The sequence below is a fragment of the Atta cephalotes genome (assembly GCF_000143395.1).
Source record: "Atta cephalotes unplaced genomic scaffold scaffold00016, whole genome shotgun sequence".
NCBI lineage: Eukaryota > Metazoa > Arthropoda > Insecta > Hymenoptera > Formicidae > Atta > Atta cephalotes.
Window position 1 is genome coordinate 1,059,045 of NW_012130080.1, and position 20,276 is coordinate 1,079,320.

Here is a 20,276-nt window from a genome sequence, read left to right on the forward strand (position 1 = left end):
ATATATATATATAAAATTATAAAAGAAAAGATATGTATAACTTATAATTTTGATTTACTATAAATGTATCATGATGGCTAAAATCTAATAGAACAATCATCATATCCAGCCATAATTAAATAAGTTTAATGAAATTATGATTTTTCTGATTTTATTTCAAATTATTATTATTATCATTGTGCGTGTATTGTTTTCACTTCTGCGTTGTTTTTGCGGATTTACTTAGTAAACAAACATTATACTACATATTGCATTTACTTAAAATACAAACGTCACGATTGTAAGGATAAAACAGAAATACGTACCCCAGACAAAGCGCGCTAATCATTACTGTACTTCATGTAAAATGCAAAAGGTAAATATCCTTGGGCATGTGATGAATCATACGAGAAAACGTCACTAGAATGCTTGACAAAATTTGACGTTCGGAGCAGCCATCTATGTTTACACACCGGCCGTTGCTAAATGGCAACCAAACGGAGCAGCCTGAATAGCATGTGACTGCAGTGATGCTGCTCTTTACAATTATAATTATGCGGCTGCATATTTTTGTTTCGAAAGAAACATGAGAATGTAAAGTAATTAAAATAATTGATATCGTCTTCTGTATCACATATTTAAAAATAAAACAAATATGATATATTGGGCGACGCGACCAAGCAGTGTCATCTGTCGTACTCGCATGTACTATCATTCCCGCGCCGCATAATCACGATTCGATAGTAGCCACTCTGTATATTCATCGCCGCCATCTCCGCGACTTTCGACAACAAGCGGAATAAAGCAGAATATTTCAGAGCGGCGCATTTACTTCCGTTGCCTCTCGCCTTCTGTGGATAGAAGTCGAAGATCATCTTACGAGAAATGGCTTATAACTTTCCTGGAGTACCAGCAACCGCTATGCCACCCATGGGTGAGCGATAACCGATTCCCTTATTAATCATTACTCCATTTGCCTTCCTTCAAATCGATTCCATCCAAATCTGTCACCCTGATGCCGTTTGTTTCATTGATATACAATTTATAGGCATGGGACCAATAGGTCCGCTGGGTCCAATAGCAGGACCACAGAGCTTTATGGAACTAGCGGGTCAAGGTTTTCCACCGTTACCACCACCACCCATACCACTACCTGGCATGAACGATTCGCCCCTGGAATTTAGTACGAATAAGAATCAGCCTCCGGTAGTGCGAGAAACATCGGATGATAGCAATGATAGAAGAAGCGACAAAAATGACAATAGAAGAGATCGAGAGAACAGGGATAGCCGTGAAGTCCGAGATAACAACAGAAGGTGATACTCTATTTTTGTTTGTTCTGTCAAATTATATGGGAAATATGACAAGTTGCATGAATAATAACATATTACAATCTTATATAATTTATCTGCTTAAAATCTTAAAAGTTATAACTTGTTCATTATGTTTGCAAAAGATCAAGAGGAGAACGCAGCGATAGACGCGACAGGGATCGTGACAGGAGGGAGGAGAGAAGCGACCGAGATCGAAGGGACGATCGAAGAACCGAAGAAAGAAATAACTCAAATTCTTCAAAGAATAATAACAATCATGCGAATAATTCTAACAACAACAACAACAACGAAGTTTTGTCGTCGACAAATACAAATAACGCACCGAGCATAGGCACGCAGATGGAACCTGCTACAGGTGTTTGGGGAATGGGAGTGGGTTATCCTATGATGGGTATGGGTCCCATGGGTCCAATGGCACCCATGATGGGTGAGATGGCATTGGGTCCACATATGAGTCATACGCACGGTTACAATCCAATGGGCATGGGTATGATGTCACACGATGGCAGTATGATAGGTGCTCAGATATTGGGTGCTGAGCAAATTATGACAGATGCAGCGCAAATAATGACCGCGAGCTTACCACCGCCACCGATGACGCCTCAGGGTACCAAAGAAATCATACATTGTAAAAGTTGTGTATTGTTTCCACCAAATCCGAATGCTCCACCACCTACCACGCGAGAGAGACCACCAGGATGTAGGACAATTTTTGTGGGAGGTAAGCATTGCACATTGAATAATAAATTACTTGAAAATCTTTACTACTAATCATACTACCTACAGGGTTGCCGGAAAACATTACTGAAGCTATAATACAGGAAATATTTGAACGATGTGGAGAGATAACTACTTTGCGTCTTTCTAAGAAGAACTTTTGTCATATACGCTTTGTTTTGGAAGCTAGTGTTGATGCAGCAATTTATTTATCAGGTTATAGAGTAAGAATAGGATCGAGTGGAGAACCTGCAAATACCGGTAGACTTCATGTAGATTTTGCTCAGGTTTGTTACTTGCTAGAAATTGTTTACCCAAAAATGTATAATTTTATAATTAAATTCTACTTATATACAATCATTAATAATGATTTTAGGCTAGAGATGACCAATATGAATGGGAATGCAGACAACGACAGTTACAAAGGGAGCAACGTCATAGAGAAAGAGTAGAAAAGGAGAGACAAAGACCACCGTCGAGTCCGCCTCCAGTAGTACACTATACGGATCATGAGGCATCGAATATCTGCGAAAAAATTAAGCAAGATGATACGTTTATGAAAGCAGTACAAGTGAGTAGTCATTTTAATGAACATTCTAATACATATTTCAATTTCCAGTTTCTAGTTACATCAAGTAACATCTCTGTATTTTCATGATCTGAACGTGTTGTTGTAGATTGTTGTAACATGGTTAGAACGAGGAGATTGCATCAAACGTAACGCCAATATCTTCTACTCCATGATACAATCAACAAACTCTCATGTGCGACGACTCCTAACGGAGAAAGCTGCTTACGAGGAGGAGCTGCAAAAAGCCAAAGAATTAATGAAAGGAAGAATGCAAGGACTTCTCATACAATGTATGTTTATATGTTTTCTTATTTTTCTATTTTTAAGATAGCTCCGTATTATCGTACATATTTTGTGTGCGCTAAGAAAATCCGCATTGGCTGGTAAGTTAATTCTGGCATAAAGAGGTCCAACAACCAATAGAAGGAAATCCTTATTTGGATATAGTAAACGCAACAAAAATCGTGATTATTTCGTTCGTAATCTCAAAGTAACAACAGCGGTATTCATTGCATTCTTCACACTGTGTGTATGACGAATTCTTGTACCACGTATTTCCGATAAAAAGCAGAGATTTTTCTTAAACCAGTTACGAAGGTATGTTACATCGTTACGTGATAATTAAGAAAAATGATTCGTGACATTAAGGTACAACAACCGAATTATAATCAGGTACAAAATTAAATCGAATGTTAAGCTTGTCGATCTCAACGTATGATATTTTGAAAATCGGCTTTTGCATATCAAGTGATACGCTTGATGTAAAACCTATTCTTAATACTTACGACGAAGTATTTCTCTGTCTCGTCACTAATTTTAGCAATCTCTCAAGTGTATCATGGCGAATTGAATGAATTCTATTTGTGGTCAATGCACAATTGGAGGCAACTCGGTAGGAAGGATCAGAGATAGTAGGCGAGGATAAGGTGGGTGAAAAAATCCTATCTTCTCGGACTTAGGAAACCAACAAAACCAACGAACGAAGCCGATTTATCGCAAATTCTATCTTATAGAGTCATAGTGTACTTGAAAGTTGCATGCTTGGCAATGCTAAGGAATAAGGGTGATGGGCTGGGCATCCATTGTTGAAAGATTATTTTGAACTGCAAATTGAGACTTTTACACATGTATCGTTTTATCAAGTGTTCATGTATATGTAATGTAATGTATCATACGAACGTTTAATAACGCGCGAGATATTCGTTGTTGTTCAAAATAGTCTTTAACATAGGAAGTCCGCGAATTGCAAGTCTTCGGAATTACATTATCCGCAGTATGGTGGAAAGGCGAACAATGAGAGCGGAATGTTTGGTGAAATCAACTTTACGTTAGATTAGATGCGCTCCAACACTCGGCACAATCTACGTGAGACTCCGTGAGACTCCGTAGCTGTACATATGTACGAAAAACACGCTCCGATTATTAAAGGAGGGATCGTTCCCGTCGAAGAATATCATGATATAACTAAACTACGTTTAATATAACGAGTATGCATAATGAGTATTACTAAAAGCATAGACGAAACTACCGAGCTTAGAGTTTCAAGCAAAAGGTATACAACGGAGGATTTGTTGTGTTTTTTTGTATGCAACATGCGACCACATGTCATCAACAGTCAGTCAGATCGAACGAGTCTTTACTGCGGCCAGCCACAAGAAAGTCTGGGATCACTTCACTAAGGCGCAGAGGAAGAACATCGAAATGTGGAAGAAACAATCCTCGGTATGTATGTAACGCACTCTCACATGCTAGTAGCGTGTCTTCTGTATACTTCCTCTTTCTCTTGCGTAACTTAAAATAATCTCAGAATCTTCTCTGTCGCAATATGCTCCTCTGCGCGTTTGCACGATATCTCCACAGTTGTTTTGCAAATTGTATTTTTAAGATATCACAGGTAAGTGACAATTGAGAAAAGAATCGAGTCGCCTGCTAATAAAAAAAAAAAGAAATCGGTCAGACACACGCTTCTCTTCGTGCGTTATAATTCGATACTTTATCGTGGAATGCCGTGACAGTATGGCAGATAAATCCTGTCGGCAACACGCACAACATTAAGAACAACATATGGAACAGAAGGTAATACGAGATTAGCACTTTCGGATCGAAAAGCAACAACAGATCTATCCAGCATGGATTTGCCTTACTTTTTTCGAACAGCGTTCACTCGATATACAATACTTGTTATTTCTGTACTTCAGAGCTGCATCTGCTTCTTACAATCAGGTAAGCCCAAATCATTCTGAAAAGGCGAGCAAAGTCCTGAAACACTTCTGTAATGAAAACTGAGACAAAATCGTATGCGGTATCGCGCCTAAACTCTGAATTACAGAAATGTACGAAACTACATTTAAAAAAATCAATATTGTATAAAAAGTACTTAATAAAAAAAAAAGAAAAAATAATAGAACCAGCCACGTTTAGGGATGTATTTAAATACCATTGTTTGAACAGCAGATAGGAAATTACATACTTTGCATGCATTTGTGTGAAAAAACAATGGTCATGATTTGGAGCATTTTATAAGTTTTGTTATTCGTAATACAGGAAATAAAAGCGGTACAGCTGGAAGATAGTCTAATTGAAGGCGAAGGTGAGATGGATGTATCGGACTCAGAGGAGGAACCTCAACGTAAGAAAACACGCAATCAATTGGATGGTAACCAAGAGGACGTCGAGAGACTGCAGAGTCTCAAAGAAGAAAATGACAGTCTGAGATGCCAATTGGAAGCGTACAAGAATGAAGTATGTATTAATGCGAATCGATTTGTTAACATCGGGAGAGTTTTCGAAAAGTTTCTAATTACAAATCTTTATAGGTCGATCTTTTGAAATCGGAAACAAAAGCTGAGATGGAAGGAAAGGAGAAACAAATGAAGATGCTGCAGCAAACACTGAAAGGTATGCAAGAACAATTGATGCAGTCACATAAGCAGCAAGTGCAGGACGATCAGAAGATCAAGGACTTGACCGTCAAGCTGAATGCCACAAAGAAGGAAGAGCCTAGAGAAAGTGAAATTATTACACTTGACAAGGATGACGATATTAGCGAGGAGCCACGCACACCGAAGCAACATATTATCACCTCTAATTTTGTGCAAGTCACCCAGAAGGATGCTAAACTTATTGGTAATATAAAAATTTTGGAAACAATTAGAAAATGATTTTAAAACAATGTCAGTTGTAACTTTGCTAATATATAACATATATTGCAGGACTTATAGCGACATTTCTGCATATCCATCCGTTTGGTGCAAGCGTGGATTATTTGTGGTCCTATCTGCAGAAAATGGAGCCCGGCATTAAACCAAGTGAAGTTGAAGTTTTAATGCAACGTTTTCCACAGGTCTTCAAACAAGAATTGTTCGGCATCGGTGCAAATATGGAGAGACGTTGGCAATTTTCAGGTTTTAATGTTTATCGCAATCATTGAATCTAGACGATTGAATGTAAAAATAACTGTGAAAGTACATTTGTCTTGTTGTTCGTCTCTTTCTCTTTCGTTATTGTCCGCGAGTGCAATCAAGATCTGTCCGTGACAAGCGGATGAAAAGTCTGACGTCGTTGTGAATTAATAAAATATCTTTACCGATTCTTAATTTTAACGATATAAACAAGTATCTCTTAATTTTAATCCTCCAAAAATTATATCCTGCAATATCTATCAAACTTCTCAGGCAATAAATCAAATTTAATTTAGTGTCTAAATCAAAATTAATTTTATAAACATTGTACGGATTTGATTAATCGCTATTGCGTGCGTGCGTGCGTGCGTGCGCGCGCGCGCGCGCGCGTGTGTGTGTGTGTGTGTATTTGAAGAACTTTATAAATCGCGGTATAAGCCTACGATCATGCGCATTGTGTATTTTAAACTATGATTTCCCTAGCAATTGAATCGCTAGTTACTTGCTTTATAATCAGGTTTGTTCGCGTTATTTGAAATCCCTAAAACTTTTGCATCTACACGAGATAAATATATAAGTATTCAGACATTAAAAAGAAAGTGAAGAATACTGAATGCAAAAAGTGCATGCAACACGACAGATTCATCGACGTATTTGGATCTTAATTGTGTTGTCTGATTGGTCAACACTATGCATCTCGGAAATGAAACACCTTATATAGTATATTCACAGAACTTACATAGCTGTATAAACATATGCATAAAGAAAATTATCCAGTCACATTTTATGTGCAACTTTGTAAGAGAAATGTGATTGGATAATTTTTTTTATACATTTATGCGGCTATGCAAGTTTATGTGGATATACTTTTATTGAGCATATTCAGCGAACTCAATAAACGAGTTCAAATCTGCAAAAAGATTAGGTCTGCTTGCTGAGCGAATGAACATAAGTTCTTGGTAGATCCAACCAATCGTTGGGCGAGTTCAAGACGGCAAAGCGACTAGGCATGCTTACAGAGTGATTGAATATGATTGGTTGGACCTATAAAAAACAATCAATTATGTTCATTTGCTGGGCAAGCAGGCTAACCTCTTTGTCAACTTGAATGCGCCCATTATTTTAATTGCTCGGCGAGCAGATCTAATTGCTTTGTCGACTTGAACTCGCCCAATAATTAAGTCAGTTGAATGATCTTGTTATTGATGTATGGATATATTTTTCTAATAAGGCCCAGTTTCATCAATGTTACTTTGATTTTAAGCAAGGCTTAAAACTCTCTGTCTCTTTTTCTTTAAAACGAGATAGATAGAAGACTTTAAGTCTCACTTAAAGTCAAAGTAACGTTGATGCAACCGGGTCTAAAGCCTTGTATCCACGATACTAAAGATTGAGACTTCGGATGAAGAAAGAATTAACCAATCGCAATGTGATCAAATGTGATTTGTTAATTTTTTCTCTGTTCGAGATCTCGGGCAGATTTTTAGCATCGTGGACATCAGGTTTAAGAGCCGATTGTTCCATTTTTTGGCAAATTTTACCTGTGGGTTGGTAAGTAGCAAAATTATCCATTCACATGCATGGATTACCAAATTTACCTTACAATAAAAAAAATTGGTAAAATTTACCAAAAGATTGAACAACCGACCCTAAAACTTTTAGATGTAGAAAAATAAACCAATAGCAGTGAGCGTTCAGTGTTAACTATTGAGTCCACTGAATGCAATAATATGCAATCATGACTACGTTTTATTTAACGCTCACAACGCTTGAGGAATTAATTGAACAGATTAATTGTAGACATGTGAACAGCCACATATAGGTAGCCACAAAGAAGAGTAGTATTCCGGTTTAGAACTTTATGAAGATGCGATTAAATTACTACAAAGTGCTCGGCTGCAATAAGGACTCCACTCAGGAGGAGATTAAGCATGCTTATCATCGACGCTTATTACAGTTTCATCCCGATAAGAATGATGCCGTGGATATCCAAGAGTTTCATGATGTCAAAGAAGCCTGGCGAGTGCTCGGATATCCACAATGCAGGAAAAAGTATGATGCAGCCTGCAAACAGGAACAGTTAGAGGAACAAGACAGTCCTGTATACGCGCGTCTCACACCGCACGAACTTGAAGAATCTGCTCTTGAGGATACATTGTTTTATCGCTGCAGGTGCGGTGAAAATTACTTTATTGAACGCCAAGCTCTTCGGAAAAAAAACACTGTGCTCCAAGTGATGTGCGACGGTTGTACGCTTATTATCATTGTTGAAACATAGCATACTGAGCATTAGTTTATGCAATAAAATACAACCTTTGACGACATCTTTTCTACTTTTTTTTAAAGAAGCCTATAAAATGTGACTGAACATTATTTATGCAAGATGATAAAATAAAATGCGCTTTCTCTTCATTATATAGTATGACAAGATAATACTCACAATATATAGAAAGAGGTCGAAATCGAACATTTATTTTGTACAAAATATGTTTTTTAGCACAAGAACATGTGTACAGTTGTAATAAATTTAAAAAAAAAACAAAATCTAAAATATCAGCAACATCTTTTTTCTATTTCTTATAAAAAATGATACAACAGGTAACACATTCTTATAATATAAACTATTGAGCAATATACAAATAAACACGACACCTAGTCTAACCTAGGTCCAATAATAAAGATGCATTTGCACAAATTGTATTATCTGATAATGTCGTTCATGTTCATGACATGATTCAGTAGAATCCATATAAAATTCGTCAATGACAAATGATGCAATGTTTCTATAAGTCTTCATTATACAATTCACATTAAATGTAAAGATCTGGCTAATACAAATATTCTTCCTTTAACAAGTCTAATATTGATGAATGTTTTAAACATTTTAATCAACAAAAACAAAGATTTAAAAAAGTACCATCCTGTTCTGTATAAGCTTGTACTGGTTCACTGTTTTGTAAATCTGTATTGCACACGAACAAGTGCACTATATCTGTACATTGCACTATGACGAAGTAAAACATGTAATATTGGAAGAAGCAGCTTTTCAATTGCAAAAAGAGAAAATTATTCAACGAATTTTTTTTTATCTTTTTACTTCAATTGCCGAAAGATCATTCTCTTCCAATAAATGTCAATCATAAATTAGCTTGTAAACAAAAAAATTTATAAAAATATTTGTTTTTAACCAGATCGATGTTTATAAGAAAATAAAGTCTAAATTACATGATCAGGAAATATCGAAGCTGACAGTTTGACAAAATTAATGTTGCAATATATAACACATGTTTGAAATTTCTCGTAAAAAGATCTGTATGATCTCTCCGAAAGACGTGAATTGTCGTCGATAGTTTTCTTGCTCCAGGAGGTATGAGATTCTTCGATTAATGTCATTTTGCCTTGCAGTTTCAGTATGTCTCAGTCGCCTCGATTTCGTCTGCCATCGTTGACAAATGCTCCTAAATGCCCACATAATAAACTTGTTATAGTTATGAATCTCGTTAGGGATGTTTACTACTTTTGCATCGTCGATGATTCTACTGAATCGTTATAACAGCGAAAATTCAGAAATACACTGATAAGCTCCTCGTTCCCCCCCCCCCTCCCTCCCAATAAGTTCACGAGTCTTTTATAAATCTTACGTTTGTACACCACAACAATGCGCGAGCGCTCCGGCAAACCGACATAATTATAATTTTCTCAACGAGCACTTTGATCTGAAGATAAAATTTCTTATTGCCTTCTTTTTTCCTTCCCTCCCACTCCTCCAACCCCTGCAAAAACTTTGCCCAATTTTACGTCGCGTACAGTCTTATCACAATCACACCATGTAATACATAAATCATTGTACAGCGTGGATTAGTTTTTAGACTACTTAATTGAAAATATGTACAGAAGTCGTACAAAGGGGGCGATTGGATCCAAGTGGTGGAGCTCACTATTTTACCTCAACGTCGAAATCGAGAACAAGCAGTTTTGTCTCCTCGGTACCATTACGACTACCTACTGCACACACTAGTTTCGTATCACTCGCTCGAATCCTCCACACAACACCGCCGCTACCACCACTTTCCAGAGCAACTAGATTCCTAATGAAATCACCTGCGAACACAATGTGAACATATGTTGTTCTTAACAATTGATTCTAATTGAAAATAAAGAGTGAATAAAAAAATACAAACCAGTCTTAACATCCCAAAGTTTTACTGTACCATCGTCAGAGGACGTAATCACAAAATGGCTATTGAACTGAAGGCAAGTAACCGCCGATTGATGTTTGTTCGGACCGGAGAGAGTTTGAAGGCAGTGACCGCTAACAATATCCCACACTTTAACGGTAGAATCAGCATTGCCTGACACTAAGATATTATTGCGCAACTCCATCCCCGAGGTAAGAGATTGATGGCCCATTAGAGTATGTCTACAAGCACCTGTTTCTACCTCCCACACTCTTATACTCGTGTCCAATGATCCACTAACAACGTGCACACCATCGAACTAACAGGAAGGAAAACGGCAAACGGACATTTGTCAATCCCGAAAGAGATAAAAAGCAAATCTAAGAGTAATACATATAATGCACTTACCTGGAGGGAATAAACACGGTTAGTATGTCCTTGTAAGGTATGAAGGCACTCCTCACGTTCCGGATTCCAAACTTTGACCATATAGTCGTAGGCACCACTGACCACCAACTTTCCGTCATATTGCACACATCTAACCGCCGCTAGATGCCCCACAAGCACATGTAAGCACTCCCCTGTGTCCACCTGCCACACCCTTAGTGTCGCGTCTCTACTACCACTGACGACCTTGTTACCATGCAGATGCATACACCTAACTGTTGACGTATGACCGTACAATGTATAAATACACTGACCAGTCTCTGCGTTCCACACTTTCAAAGTACGATCTGTACTGCCACTGATAACAATTGTGCCAGACATCTGCGAAGACCACACACCCCCAGTATGCCCAACCAATGTCCGTAAACACTGAAATATTGTGAAAAACATAGGATATATAATCTCCTCTCTTGTTACTAACAATTAAATATCATATCATTTACAATTTACCTTGCCTGTAACAGCGGACCATACTTTGAGTGTATTGTCATCTGAACCACTGACTATCCGATTACCAGAGAATTGAAGGCATGTAATAACATGGTCATCATGACCTTTCAACACTTTCGGTGTGCGAATCGGTTTCGTCCTCCAATTCATTTTAATATTGTGCTGTCGCATATAAGCTTGCTTCCATGGCGATGAGTGGCTACTGTTTCGACAGTTCTTTCGTTTTGGTGGTGGTAGATCTTTCAAGTCCTCTATACCAGCTGCCTTACACTTCTCTTTCCACAGTAGATTGTCATCAGCTAGGAATCGCCAATTTCGGCAGGTTTGGGCAGCCCTCAGAAGATCCTTTGGCTCCAGAAATGCCAATACCGACAATGCCAACTCTTTCGGTAATAGCGATATAAAATCTCGTTGAAACTGCGGCTCTATCACTTGCATCATGTGACGCACCTGCGTGGGCTCGCATCTCTCTATTAGTTCGTCTATTGCTAACATCCTTTCCGCGTTTGACCATCTCTGCAATAAGTATTATTTTCACTTACTTTTTAAAAAGACTTGGATATAATTGATCACATTATTTTTTGTAACTCTATCGACATAATTTTTTGTTATTATTATAATATTCACTAAAAATATTAATATTATATATTAATATTATATTAATATTATAATTTATATATAAATACTTGAAATTGCAGAAGCCAACTGCTCATTTCTGGAGGAGGATTGTCCTTGGTAGGAATGACACATCTCACGTGTTTACCTTTATCATCTAGCTTTTTTGCAGCCCTAAAACAGAAGAGAGGTATTAAAATGTAAGAACATATACCTATGTATAATTATATTTATGTAACAAGAAATAAAATACATACATTGTATGAGACTTTTCTTCTGGATTAAGTTTTTTACAAGGTAGACAACATTCCGTTTCACTTTTTCGCTTTCTTTGAGGCTGAACAGCATCCAATGGCACACAATTATGCGATACTGGACTCTGAACTTGTTCTGAGAGAACCACTTGAGACTGTGATATAGGTGACTGGCAATTGTTGCTCTCAACTTCTGCTGTACACTCGGTATCGCAGAACAATCCACTATCGCTAATCTAAACGATAAAGCGTTAATTAGAAAGACAGTTCATTTTGTAGCCATAAAGTTAATAAAAAGAAAGTTATTTTTTGCCTTATTTACAAAATTTAACATTATTTACAAAAATAAAACTAAAGGAAAGGTTACCACTTCTGATTGCTCTATAAAAAAAAACAATATACAAACCAAACTGATGTTGACTTACTTCACTTTCTCCTTCGCTACTCTCTTCATCACCCTCCTCCTCATCATCTCCATAATCCTCGGATTCCTCGTCTTGTGGCAACACTGAATGCATAGGATCCAAGGAACTCGGTCCTGGAACTCCCTCGATTCCTTCAATTGGACTAGGACTAGCACCGCCTAGCTTATTATTGTCAGATATATTGTTGGAGGATGAAGGAGGGACAGACATTACTATACGTAATGTTAGGTTTATAGGTATAGTAACTGTAGGTATAGTAACTGTATCTAAACACAAAGGTTAGCCATTAGCATTAGAATACAAATTGGAATACAAATTGATATCTTTTACTTCATTTATTACTTTCGCACACAAATAGATGATAATTTCGATCATGATGAGAAAATTTTTACATGATATAAGAATATTCTTATATCATGATTTTAACATGCGATTATAATGGAAAACACAGCGTGTCGCTATCTCATCTCCTATCGCGAGATCGAAATTTCGAACTGGTTGAAAATAGATTGAAAAAAAAAGGAAAAGAAGTCAGATGAAACTTGCGAGTGAAAATCCGAAGAACGACTAATTATCATCGTTGTCGTGAGAATTCAACCTAACCTTGAATTCTCCGCACCGTAAACATGCAGTTGCGATTCATAACTTAATATGCATATTGTAAAATATTGAGATCGGACAAAGATACACTAATAACGATGAGCTGATAGCCACACCCCATGTATCCTCGTAAACGACACGACGCGGATTCACAAGCTACGTGCGACAAAAGGGACTACGAGAAGCTGCGTAAAACGTAAAATAGGGGAGGGGTCTATACTTGGGACGAGCGCCGTTCCCGGTCGTCAGCCTTTCTTGGTCGATCGACGACGACGGTCCCCCGATGTGATGGGGGTTGCTAGGGGTCCGGTCCGTCCGATGCGTGTCGGTGATGTCAATGACGTGATGCCTCTATCAAAGGAGCATGGCATTCATCTCTCTCGCGTGCGGTACAGGTGGAGACGATCTTAGGTTAGAAACACGGGAGATACGCAGCGATGTAAAAGGGAAGAGAGGGTGACGTAAACCTAGAGCAGCGCGGATGTCGAAAGGAAGGCGAGTGACGGACGTAAACACGACGAGCGGGACGAATCCATCGGGCGGCCTCCTGGCGGCTCTACCAGCTTTTTACCTCCGCACCTCCCGACTCCTACGTTCACACACCACACGTTCCCACAGCAGGTACATACGTACATGTACGCGACATCAGGACGCGTGCGCATGTAAACTTCTTAAAGCATTCTAGGTTACGTTCCAAAACTTCCCGAGGAAAATTTTACTCGAAATATATAGTACATGTACGTAACATATACTATATAGTATATAGAGTAAAATCTTCCTCAGAGAGGAAGTTTTGGAACGTAACTTTAATTCCTGTCACACTGTGTCGTACTCGCAACTCTCACAAGTAATGTTTCGTTGAATCGGAATTGTAGGTCAAATAATAGGTCTGTTCGCTTTGCTTAAAATTTCCAAAAATTTTTGCACTTGAAAACGAACAAGTATTCTGAGATATTAAAAGGAGAGCAAGCAAAGATTCCAAATGCCAAAAGTGCAAGCACGTAATGATTACGTTTTCATGATTACATTTAAATCGTTTGACGCTTTTTGCAACGAGTATTCGTTACATCTTGACAAACTCGATTCATACCTATAATTGATTGTAAAGTTGAATTGAAGGTAGGATAACAATTATTCAAAATGTTTTGATATTGTCATGATAATTTATAAATTATTTTTGTGATTATAAATTTTTCAATTGTTACTGCTGGTAACTTGTATGGATTATAAAATATTGAAAGCAAAAAATCCATGGCATTACAATAATGTTTCTTTTTTATTTTATCAGAGAACAAAATGTCAGATAATATAAAGATTTTATTGAAGGAAGCCCGTGAGTCTTTCAAGCAAAATGAATATCTGGAAGTTATGAAGAAATGCAAAAAAATTTTAAAAAAGGACAAAAACAATTATGCGGCATTAATACTCTTAGCCCGTTCCATGCAAGAGATGGAGGAATTTAAATCACAGGTATCCTTAGTTCTTCACAAGGCTGTGGAGGTGCAACCCAATAATCCATTAGCCTGGCAAGGTTTAGCAGCACACTATGAAAAAGCTCCACAGGATCATGATAATTGGGGAAAGTTAGCTTTAGCTTATTGCAAATTGTTGCAGTTAGATAGGTAGGATATCATTACAATTTATAAAATCTTGAACTGTATATAAAGATCAGAAAAAAGGATAAATATTTATGTTTTAGCGAATCTCCTAAATTCACACATTTTGTGAATAAAATTTCGGAGATTGTCTTGCGTGTCAAAAATGATGACATATTGTCTGAAGTACTGAACACATTGAGCGCATTACGAGAAATTTCTACCAAAGAGAAGATAAATCTGATTGATAAGATCCTAGTGTGGATTTTATCAGAATATCCTAATAATAGAATAAACAAGTATCAGGAGCTTTATGAAAATGTATTAGAATCTGTAATAAAAGACATAGATCTTGTGAATAGACAAGAGTATTACAGAAAATATTTAAAGATACTACATGATTCAAATAAACTTACAAAGTTGCTAACAGCTGCTCAAGACATGCATACTCAATTTCCACAGGATGCTTATCCTTTAGGTAAATTATTTTTTAATTCTTGTCAAAACTTGTATTTTTATATTCTCATACCATATAATCATTTTCTTTGCACAGAATGGTTATGCCGTATTTATTATGAAACAGAGGCATTATGTAAAACTAAACTTGAAATTGATATAACTCAGTTTTATGAATCACTTTTAAAGATAAATGCAAATTCCGAGGCTGCATTCATTGCAAAGGCAGTATATTTGAAAAGAACAGATGAATTAATTGACTCATGTGATTGTTTGAAACAAGTAGTCTCATTAAATGCACAATCATTTTATGCTTGGTTAATGTTGAGTCAAATATATTCCAAACTGTACTGCTGGGAAGAAACCGAAAATGCATCTAGACAAGCACTATGGTTAATAAAATCAAGTTTAAAGGACAAATTTCAACATAGAATCAAATTGAAATTACTTGAAGCAATAAGTAGAAGTAGTAACAAACAAAAATTGATAGAAGCACGTCAGATGTGCGAAGAAGTGAGTATTTAATACGAATATTATAAATCTCGATATTTATTGATATGTAATAAATTTGTATTCAGTTGTTAAGTGTTGAGCCTTCCATACAATTACAAGTGATTCATGCACGCACAAATATATTATTGGATGAACCTGATGCTACTGTTATATTAAATAACTTGGAATCTCAAGACGAAACTAAACTTCAAGCTTTTATTCTTAAAGCGTTGCATTTACAAAAGCACAAACAATACGAAGATGCTATTAACACTCTCGAGCTAGCTTTAGAAAATTCTGAAGCTTGGTTGCTATTTGGTAAAATATATTGGGATATTGAAGATTATAACCACAGTCTAATGGCATTTTTAAATGGCGTCCAAGCAGATCGCAATAATTGGGAATGTATGGTTTACTTAGGACATTATTATCGCGAACATGGTAACGACATAGAACGTTCAAGAAGATGTTACTACGCCGCATTACAAATCAATCCGAATTCTGAGGAAGCTGGTATTGGACTAAGTACAGCTTATCGTCTTCTCAAGAACACTGTGAGCATCATACAAACATATTTTTCTATTAAAACACAAATTTGTATGTGACAATTATTCTGACCAATCCTAATATTATACATTGTTTAGGATGCCAATATACAATTATTACAAAGGGTAACTATGCAAGGTACTGGACCAAGATGGGCTTGGCTCCAACTAGGCTTGCATTACTTGGATCAAGGTGATGCGGGACAAGCTATCACAGCATTACAGCATGTGATCCGAGCTGATCCTAATGACAAGTATAACATAGCTCGCTATTATTTTATTGTATTACAGAACATTATGATATTTCTTGTCACAAGTATATATTTTGTACAGTCATTGTTGGGAATCTCTGGCAGATGCATATTTGGTACGCGGCGCTCATGCATCGGCACTAAAGTCGTATCAACGAGCATTACAGCTGAGCCCAGAATCCTTGTATCCTATGATACAACTCGCAAATATCAAACTGGTAAGTAAAATTCATAAAAACATATAATATAATTGATACAAAATTTTTTCTGTAGCTCATTGGTCAACATAAAGAAGCCAAAGAAGATTTCGAGAGTATATTACAGAACGATAAACAGCATATTCTTGCATTAAAAGGTCTAGCACAGGCGTGTTTAGGTTTAGCAAGGCAAAATATCGAGAAACAATTTTTATGTCGGGCAAGGGAAAATCTACAACAAGCAGCAGACAATTTGATAGACGCTATTATAATGCGCAGTGATCTACTTTGCAATTGGAAATTGCTTGGCGACGTATGTTATAGAATAATCACTCTGCCAGAAAAATATTGCTACTTAAGAATTAAATCTGCTTTAATGAAGTGTGACAATCCCGAAAAATATATGAATATTAAAGGAGATGAGATATTAATGTTATCAATAAGGTAAAAAGAAATGATTCTTAAATATATTCTTTCATAATATGACTTATAATTATAATATAAATATAATATGACTTATATTCGTATTAGAAAACGAGATTAACATTAATATGAATTAAATTATTAAACGCAATTATTAATAAATTATATATAAAAGTTTGCACGATATATTCAATTTTTATGAATATTATCGTAAGACTTCATTTTTTGTATTATTTTACGATTCAAAACTTTCAATTTTATTTATCAATAAACTTTTATTTTCAGATGTTTTTGTCGGGCATTATCCATGCAAAATTCTGCATTGTTATGGCATGATTTAACATGCTGTTATTTGATGCAACTAAATCGCGTTTCTACAATCAATAAGAATGATGTGGCGGCTAAGTGCTATGCGACTGCAAAACATGCCGTTAAACTCTGCCCACAATCGTGGCTACATTGGAATATTCTTGGTGTTATTTGTATGTCGGTATATATAAAAAATTATGCCCTGGCTCAACATTGTTTCATCATGGCGATCGATAGAGAATCGAACAATGCAATAGCTTGGAGCAATCTGGGAACATTATACTTGCATCTAGGTATCTAAAGATAACTATTTTTTAAATTTTTATTAGAATTATCTGCATTTTATGACAATCTTTTGATATATCTAGGAGATATTTATAAAGCAAATGAAGCGTTTTCTCGATCACAACGTGCGGATCCTAGTTACGTGAACAGTTGGGTCGGACAGGGATTAATCGCGGAGAAGACTCTGAGAAAGGAAGCAATGGATCTGTTCCGACATTCGACACAATTGGGTTATCACAATCAAGCAGCTTTAGGCTATGCTCATTGGGTACTCACTACTCTCCTGAATTCCGCAATGAAGGAAGATCCACTATTAGTTTATGTTATCGAAAACATGCACGCAATACCTGCAGCAGCTGATATTCTTACTTGGTACACAGGTTAGCAAATAACGTTATCAGTTTAACGTGATACTCTTTTTCTACTTTAAGATAATTTTGATCTTTTTTTCAGAACGCGAGCCGTATGATGTTTATGCTCTAAATACACATGGTTTATTATTGGAACGACTAAGATTGTACAATACGGCGGCTAAACAATTTTCTACAGCTTTAAAACTGAGTGAAGATGAAGAAAGGGATATGATATCCATAAATTTAGCACGCATCCTGATTCAAATCGGAACACACGAAAAAGCGGTAACATTATGCAAACAAGTAAAATGTGCAAATTTCAATTCTCAGTGCCATCTAGCATTATCTTTGTTCAAAGGTATGGAAATCTTAAGTTTTTATCTTTATCTTATCTTGAAAATATAAATTCTCGAAATGGATTATTCATTTTATGTTCACTTTCTATAAGACTTTCTATCTGAAGTATAAACTTTGATGAAAATAAAAATGTCATATATGTCATATATGTTTAGCCAAACAATATGAAGATTCGTACAACACATATGAAGCAGCTTTACATTGGCTAGCAGACACTGGTGCGGATAAAGCTAATATCTTATGTGCGATGGCTGCGATTGCTTACATATTCCAAGGAGCAGATGCTGTTAAGACTTTACTATTTCAATGTATACAAATAGAACCACCTACTGTAACTGGTCTCTTAGCGACAGCTGCATTAGGAATTTTGCATGACGACGTCAATTTGACTTCTTTGGTATTGAACGAATTGAAATCATACGAAAATCATCACAAGTACGGTTATCATGTTGTCACACTGTCAGCATACTATCAAGTTATTCAGGGAAATCTCGTCCAAGCTATTCGAATACTTATCAAAGCTATTTTCAAACACCCTAGTAAGTAATTCATGTTATTATATATTATCAAATGATGAGCTTGCAAATTTATCTTTTATAATGAATGTGTGATATTATAGACGATGTTAGATATTGGATGCGTCTTGTTCGAGTTTTACTATTGGACAAAAATTTGGATGTCTTTCATAAATGTGCTCTAACGGCGTTGACACTAAGCAGAAATACGACTAATGCTGATATTGTACATGTTGCTTGCGCATCAGCATATAGTCACTTTGGTACGAAAGAAGGTCTCAGACAAGCTCAGAAAAATATATTTACATATCCCAATAACGTTGAGAGCTGGGCTAATCTCGTTGCAGCTCTTTTATCCAGGTTGGTATTATAGAATGATATATTAACTTGTCTGTTTTTTTTTTCGGAGTGCTGAGTTGTATGTATAATTATTTTATTTGTAGAAATAAGGATAAGGACTGTACTCCAATTAATAGTCAGTGGATACTGTCACTAATATCAATAATAAAATCACAATTTTACGTTTCCGAAAATATGTCACAATGGTTACTTCACAACGAGAAAGAATTAAGTCATCTCCAAGTTAACAAAGTCTCGCAGTTTAAATGAATTATTTTATTATGACTTATTGTAAAAAAAGTGTATTTTTTCTATTTTTTGTAAAAAACTATATAATAAATCTAAATTGGAATTCGTTTTTTATTGAATTTTGTATAAAAAAGGTTATCAATTTATAGAAAGGTGCGTTGATTAAAGGTGTTAATTATTATTTAACAAAAACAAATATAATTTCGTCCATTATTGATTGAAACAAATCATATTTATTTATTTATTATCATTGGTTTAATTTTAAATCCGTCCCAGATTAATCAGGGTTATACGAGACATATTCTACAACTTCTGTATGGAAATGTTTCCATAAACATACTTACAAAAGATCCTGCAATGCTGGTCTACTATTATTACGCACAAACAGTCGTGATTGCTGTGAAGAATTAAATTGCGACAAATTAGATCGTGTGTCAAATCTCTTTCTGTCAAATCTTGATCTATCAATTATTATTTCCGCGCAGATATGATCTTCCAAAATCTGTAAAAATATGATTTTATTTAATCTTTTATTCTAATAGATTTGATTCTAGATAGACTTAATTTGTTAAGCTAATTTTACATGCACATAAAAATTGTTTACAAAAATAATAGTATAAAAAATAAAATATATAAAATATATTTCCAGCATATAACTGGTATGACAAATTGATAATTAATAATTAGGAGTAATATAGAAATGGATTATTAGAGTATCAACTTACACTAGGTAAGATGTGCTCATCCTTTTTCAATAAAGTAATCAACTTGTAAAGTTCAAAGTCTTCAGGGATATTCTCCTGTGCCATAGTCTCTTCCAATTTTTCAATCTGTAGATATAATAAAAATAAAATATGTGTATGTCACATAAACATAACTAACATAACATACTAAATATATATATATATATATATATATATATATATATATATATATATA

The 20,276-nt window shown here is 35.8% G+C and overlaps 5 protein-coding genes across 5 annotated transcripts in view; 3 read left to right on the forward strand and 2 right to left on the reverse strand.

Moving 5' to 3' along the window:
- The window catches only part of LOC105618190 (ecto-NOX disulfide-thiol exchanger 2), a 7,466-nt gene extending 1,435 nt beyond the window's left edge, over window positions 1-6,031 (forward strand). Inside the window, exons 2-11 of the mRNA XM_012199731.1 lie at window positions 863-913; window positions 1,028-1,295; window positions 1,436-2,034; window positions 2,100-2,317; window positions 2,407-2,601; window positions 2,708-2,891; window positions 4,217-4,323; window positions 5,146-5,343; window positions 5,418-5,727; window positions 5,814-6,031. Coding sequence (XP_012055121.1) covers window positions 863-913; window positions 1,028-1,295; window positions 1,436-2,034; window positions 2,100-2,317; window positions 2,407-2,601; window positions 2,708-2,891; window positions 4,217-4,323; window positions 5,146-5,343; window positions 5,418-5,727; window positions 5,814-6,031 — 2,348 coding nt within the window. The remainder of the gene's footprint in view (window positions 1-862; window positions 914-1,027; window positions 1,296-1,435; window positions 2,035-2,099; window positions 2,318-2,406; window positions 2,602-2,707; window positions 2,892-4,216; window positions 4,324-5,145; window positions 5,344-5,417; window positions 5,728-5,813) is intronic.
- Window positions 6,032-7,854: 1,823 nt separating this feature from the next.
- On the forward strand, window positions 7,855-8,541 carry LOC105618191 (dnaJ homolog subfamily C member 24-like). Its single transcript, XM_012199732.1, has one exon. The coding sequence runs from the start codon at window positions 7,864-7,866 to the stop codon at window positions 8,278-8,280; it is 417 nt and encodes a 138-aa protein (XP_012055122.1). The 5' UTR covers window positions 7,855-7,863; the 3' UTR covers window positions 8,281-8,541.
- An 868-nt stretch (window positions 8,542-9,409) lies between these two features.
- On the reverse strand, window positions 9,410-13,014 carry LOC105618195 (F-box/WD repeat-containing protein 7). The gene is made up of 9 exons (XM_012199735.1): window positions 12,974-13,014; window positions 12,372-12,621; window positions 11,950-12,182; window positions 11,764-11,866; window positions 11,078-11,593; window positions 10,589-10,996; window positions 10,184-10,499; window positions 9,949-10,103; window positions 9,410-9,460 (listed from the first exon to the last, which is right to left on the reverse strand). Exons 1-9 carry the CDS (start codon window positions 13,012-13,014, stop codon window positions 9,410-9,412), a joined length of 2,073 nt encoding a protein of 690 aa, XP_012055125.1.
- A 1,253-nt stretch (window positions 13,015-14,267) lies between these two features.
- On the forward strand, window positions 14,268-19,358 carry LOC105618194 (tetratricopeptide repeat protein 37). Its single transcript, XM_012199734.1, has 13 exons — window positions 14,268-14,593; window positions 14,671-15,044; window positions 15,120-15,535; window positions 15,601-16,068; window positions 16,159-16,313; window positions 16,393-16,528; window positions 16,584-16,951; window positions 17,216-17,532; window positions 17,608-17,904; window positions 17,978-18,235; window positions 18,390-18,773; window positions 18,854-19,109; window positions 19,193-19,358. The coding sequence occupies exons 1-13, from the start codon at window positions 14,268-14,270 to the stop codon at window positions 19,356-19,358; spliced, it is 3,921 nt and encodes a 1,306-aa protein (XP_012055124.1).
- Window positions 19,359-19,550: 192 nt separating this feature from the next.
- LOC105618192 (pentatricopeptide repeat-containing protein 2, mitochondrial-like) overlaps window positions 19,551-20,276 on the reverse strand; it is a 2,601-nt gene continuing 1,875 nt past the window's right edge. The window contains exons 4-5 of the mRNA XM_012199733.1: window positions 20,063-20,167; window positions 19,551-19,839 (exon numbers count right to left, since the gene is read on the reverse strand). Of these exons, the coding sequence (XP_012055123.1) occupies window positions 19,678-19,839; window positions 20,063-20,167 (267 nt within the window). The 3' untranslated portion in view covers window positions 19,551-19,677. The remainder of the gene's footprint in view (window positions 19,840-20,062; window positions 20,168-20,276) is intronic.